The sequence below is a fragment of the Vipera ursinii genome (genome assembly GCF_947247035.1).
Source record: "Vipera ursinii genome assembly, chromosome: Z".
Lineage (NCBI taxonomy): Eukaryota > Metazoa > Chordata > Lepidosauria > Squamata > Viperidae > Vipera > Vipera ursinii.
In genome coordinates, this window is record NC_139517.1 from 26077864 (window position 1) to 26083404 (window position 5541).

General features: G+C 33.0%; 2 protein-coding genes across 2 annotated transcripts; both read right to left on the reverse strand.

Annotated features, from left to right (window-relative positions):
• Positions 1–311: 311 nt before the first annotated feature.
• On the reverse strand, positions 312–1280 carry LOC310650119 (olfactory receptor 11A1-like; the record flags this gene model as incomplete). Its single annotated transcript, XM_083378953.1, has 1 exon — positions 312–1280. The coding sequence occupies one exon, from the start codon at positions 1278–1280 to the stop codon at positions 312–314; it is 969 nt and encodes a 322-aa protein (XP_083235079.1).
• A 3037-nt stretch (positions 1281–4317) lies between these two features.
• LOC310650120 (olfactory receptor 2AP1-like) lies at positions 4318–5313 on the reverse strand (the record flags this gene model as incomplete). Its single annotated transcript, XM_083378954.1, has 1 exon — positions 4318–5313. The coding sequence occupies one exon, from the start codon at positions 5311–5313 to the stop codon at positions 4318–4320; it is 996 nt and encodes a 331-aa protein (XP_083235080.1).
• Positions 5314–5541: the final 228 nt, after the last annotated feature.

Here is a 5541-nt window from a genome sequence, read left to right on the forward strand (position 1 = left end):
ATGATCAAAACTATCAGAACTTGATAAGCCAAATAGCTAATTTTCTGCTCTTTGTTCTTCATACTTATGACTAACTTGCAGTGTTAAGCTTAAAATACAGTAGTTATATGATAAGGCCCTTCAAACCTTGCAAAACATGAAAAAATCAAGCTCCTTCTATATAGATTAATTCATCTACTCCAGTTATGTTGCTCTATCACCAGCGACAGCCCTGCTATCTATCCTATAGGAAGGAAAAACAGTCAAAATTGTATGGCAGCAAAAAAAAGATATCTATCTCTCCTTTAGAAGCTCTTTTACAGATGTTGTGTCTATAAAGAAAAGAAATAACTTCTTTCAAAAATTCTCAATTTCTTTTGAACCCATCCTAAAGCTTTGTGAATATCTTTATTTCTTAAAGTATAAATGATGGGGTTGAGCAATGGAGTCAAAATTGTATAAAATATGGAGAAAAATTTATTGAGATGTCTCAGAGTGGGGTTATCTGGCAACATATAGACAATGATAAGGGTGCCATAAAAAAGACAAACCACCATGAGATGAGAAGAGCAGTTTGAGAAAGCCTTTTGTCTTCCAATGCTGGATTTGATTTTTATTATGGCAATGATGATGCATATGTAAGATGTGAATGTCAGAATAAATGGAATGACAGCATCAATGAAGGAAAGGAGAGAGACAATGAGGTAAAGAAAACCTGTATCAGTACAAGATAGTTTTTCTAATGGAGTCAAGTCACAAAAGTAATGGTCGATGACATTTGGGCCACAAAAGGATAGCTGAGCAAGAAGAAACAAAGTGATGCCATTAGCTAGTAACCCATTTAGCCATGACCCAGCCATAAGATAAACACATAGCTTCCTACTCATAATCAAACTATAAAGGAAAGGTCTACATATAGCCAGATAGCGGTCATAAGACATTGCTGCAAGGAGATATGTTTCTACAGTTGCAAAAGAGCCAAAAAAATAAAATTGGGCCAGACATTGACTCACAGTAACAGTTGCCTTTCTAGTTAACAAATTACTCAACATTTTTGGCAATATACTTGAAGTATAGCATGTCTCCAGACAAGACAAATTCCCCAGAAAAAAGTACATGGGGGTGTGAAGACATGGGTCAGCCACAACTAGCATAATAATGAGAAGGTTCCCAGTTATTGTCACAAGATAAATCAACAAGAAAAGTAAGAAAAGCAGAAATTGCAACTGAACAGAATTCCCAAAACCCAAGAGAATGAATTCTATGATGTCTGATTGGTTCCCTTTCTCTGAAGCCGGCATTTTTTTTAGTTGACGGCATCACATTCAAAAGTACAGTATAATCAGAAAATCATGAGTCTGAGATTTCCACTGGATCCCTGAATCCACACTTCCAAAAGGTAGCCTGTATTGTGGATGAAATCAAAGATGTTGTCTACAATGAATCGGTAAAACTGTCCATCTGTCTATGAAATTCTTAGTGATCGGTGGTATCATTTCAATAATTAACCTCAGAAGGTTCTTCTGCCTCAGAGTTCACCTATATTTTTCTCTGAATATCAAAAGACCTGAAGATTTGAGAATTACAAGAAACAAGGCAACAATGAATGTTAATGTTAGTCCCATCAACTACCTCCCCAAGCACAAATTACAGCAAGAATAGAGAGACTTGGTCTTTTGCAATTGTCCCAGATAATGATAATGTTAAAAAAGATACTAACAAATTTTCTTAACACTATTGCATTATTTGTCTAGGATCCTTCCACATTCATATTTTCATTTTCTAATGCATAAATTGTACATCAACAGAAACCTGTTTATTATTAGAATAAACATAAAATATTTATCAAATAACTAAGCAGAGGAAAGATAATCCTGAGCGATAAAGTTAATTCTGTATGCAGGGACTGATATTCTTCATGTTTTGCTACAGAATCCATTTTATTATAATCATAAATTCACTTAAAGCTTCTGTTGATTAACCATGTCGGCAAATGAAATAATCCAAATTGAACATATTCTTGAGTTGGTCAAAATTTGTCTGATTGACATTGTTATAAAGGAACAATGGTTTAGCTAGTTTGGCTAGCTAGGAATGTATTCTGACTTGTGATCAAGTTTTAGATTAGATTTGGTTGACAACTTATAAATTTCATCTTTTTATAATATTTTTTTTCTTTTTATCTTTCTTGCTGAGTAAATTGAATTATATGTTGAGTACATATTTGTACATATGAAAAGAAATAGGTAACTATATTCTGCTCTGCTTACTGTTGGACTTTCTGCAAAAAGGATATTGTATTGCTTTGTATAAAATATTGCATTGCTATGTTTAATTAGCTACTTATCACTAAGAGGAGTGAAATAATGCTTTATTAAAATATTATCACTGATATGTTAAAATATCATTATTGGTCATCACCTTAAATAATCATAGTCATTTTTCATTCTAAGTAGTATCTTTGGGCAAATATCATTTGCCAAGATGAACAAGCCCAAATAGACCATATCATCTTCCAAAAATTCAAAGATAGGCCGGATAGCTTTGCTACCTAAATACTAACTGAACACATTTCTTAATCATCACCTCAACATTTTTATTGAGAATCAGAATTTAGACAGTATTAATGTGAAAATAGTTTGAAATTGAATGAAGTTTAGATTATTGACATTTTGTTATACTTGTTTCTCCCAATTGTGACCTTTAAAGAAATAAATTTAGAATAAATACTTGGTCCTGAATCATAGTACAAGCAAGCTAGAAGCATTGTTTATAAATCACAATACACAAAAATGATCAAATTATACATACAAACATACACTATACATATTACATATACATATACATGAGTTAATTTGATGTCTTCATTTTCTAATTATAAGTCTTGCAGTATCTGAGACTAGAACTTACCTGCCTTGAATGAGTATAAAATTCATAGATATCCTAACCTTCATTAGTGCTATATCTTTAAATTGTATGATAAAGAAAAAAAGTATACGGTATATTGGAACACTACCCACATCCTTAGAACTTCAAATGAGTACACTGGGGAATTTGAAATTAATCTGCTGGTTTTCTGGAAAACTATAAAATGCAACCAGTCTCCTAAATCCAAAAGGGATTTTACATTAATTATTTTCTAAAATCTTTTTAAGATTTCTATCTTGTAGACAGCTTATTATTTTGAAAAAGTAATTTAAATCTTTCTCAGGTAACACTTCTTGAGAGTCTGCAGTTGTGTTGTCAGACATAAAATAACAATTGAATTAGAGCATAAGCCAAAGAAAATTTTGTCCAGATAAGAAGCACACATAAAAATATGTGTCAGAACCATGGCACTGTGCTTTATTGTAAGGTTATTAAAAGAAACTTGTAAACCTGAAATTACATTTCTCTACTCTCATCTTTATAGAAACTAGGGAGGGTGTCTTCTGAGATATTTGCCATGCCCACATTATCTGACTATTGCCCTCACTGCACTCTTCCCCCTGTCTCCCAAGGTCCTTTCCACATACATTATAGATTTCATCCAATCCATATACTTATTTACTCCCCCTCTTTGGTTCTATGTTACAACCTCCTAGAATGCCACCAAATAATTATAATGATAATTCTTATACAATAGCCACACATCTCAATTTCCAAGGAAAGAAGCTACTGGAAGGTGCTTATTTGACTTCAGTATTACAAAATGTGCACTCACACAAGACCAGTCTATTCATTTTGGATGATAATACATCTTCCCATTATGTGGCTGAATTAAATTCAGATTTATGTGATTCACATTCAAAGGGAGAGTAATATTCAAGTCTCAGTTCTGAAGTCCTAATGAAGATAAATATTTTCTGTTTTAGATAGGCAATACCCACTACAAAAATCACACTGGACAATTCCTCATTAGAAGAGAAATTGACAGAGCCTCCCATTTTATTTGGGTGGTGAGCATCAAGACTCAGTGGTTAGTTTGGAATTAACCCCCAGCCTCAGTATCAGGAATTAACAGAATAGTGTGGTAGACAAAGAAACAATGATTTCATTAGTGAAGAATGACTCAAAGACTTAATCAATAAAGTCCCAAGCCCTCAATGCAAATTCCTTTATTTAATAAATATGTACAAAAGTATATTCCTGAAAAATCTAAATGATGGAACTCACTGAAATAATTATATCTGATAGTATCATATTATAATAATGATGATATAAATAATATCTCAACGATAAGAGACTATAAAGAAATTTCTACATCCTGGTGACAAAAGATGCAAAGTATCAACAACTTTTAATAAATATCCACTTATTTACGTCAGATTTTAAAATCTACCATTAAAATTTAGTAAACTAATGAAATGAAGAGTTGTTGTAAATTTCAGATGATTCATGTGATACATTATTTTTTTTATTAAAAAGCCTTTTTATGGCTTTGTGAACTTCTTTGTTTCTCAAAGTATAGATAAGGGGATTGAACAAGGATGTCATAACCGTATAGAAAATGGAGAAGATTTTATTCAAGGGTCTGAGGGAGGGAGTGTCTGGCAGCACATACACAATTATTAATGTGCTATAAAAGAAGGAAACCACCAAGAGATGAGAAGAGCAGGTTGAAAAGGCTTTTTGTCTTCCAGTAGTGGATTTGATTTTGATGATGGTTCCAATGATGCAAAGATAGGAGGTGATGGTCAATAGAAATGGAACAATTATGAAAATAACAGCTTCACAAAAAGCAATTAATTCAATGAGACTTGTGTCAGTACATGATAATTTCTGCAATGGACGAAAGTCACAAAAGTAATCATCTATGATGTTAGGCCCACAGAAGAATAACTGAGTGGTAAAACCCAGCAGAATCAGATCAAATATCAAACTATTTATCCATGCCCCAGCCATAAGCTGGAAACAGAGTTTTTTATTCATAATAGAAGCATAGTGTAAAGGTCTACAAATTGCCAAATAGCGATCATAAGACATTGCAGCCAAAATGTATGTTTCTGTAGTTCCACAAAGGCACACAAAATGATATTGCATTAGGCATCCATGGACAGAAATGGTTCTTTCACCAGTCAGCAAGCTGACCAACATTTTAGGCAGCAAGATACAGCTATAGCAAGCATCCAGGAAAGACAAATTTGCCAGGAAGGAGTACATTGGTGTGTGAAGTTGCTGATCAACCAGAACTAGCAGAAAGATGAAGATGTTTCCAGTTATTGTGATCAGATAAATCATCAAGAAGAATGTGAAGAGGAAAGGCTGCAGTTGAGGGAAATTGCCAAAACCCAGAAGGATAAATTCTTTGACACTCGTCTCATTTCCATTTTCAATATGTAGAATTTCTTCCATGTATCAAATGTCAATCAAATCTAGAACATATATCAAGCAGGCATGTTCAAAGGCAGAGTTATGCTAAATTTCCTTATGACCTTAAATTTTGCTAAAAGTATTTTGTAAATGTTATTAGCTGATATTCAATATTATTTCACTCAAATAGCAGAGTGACTGGGATTTTACATTATAAGTAGCAAAATCATACTTCTATCTGAAGCCTATGCTTGAGGGCAATATAATTGG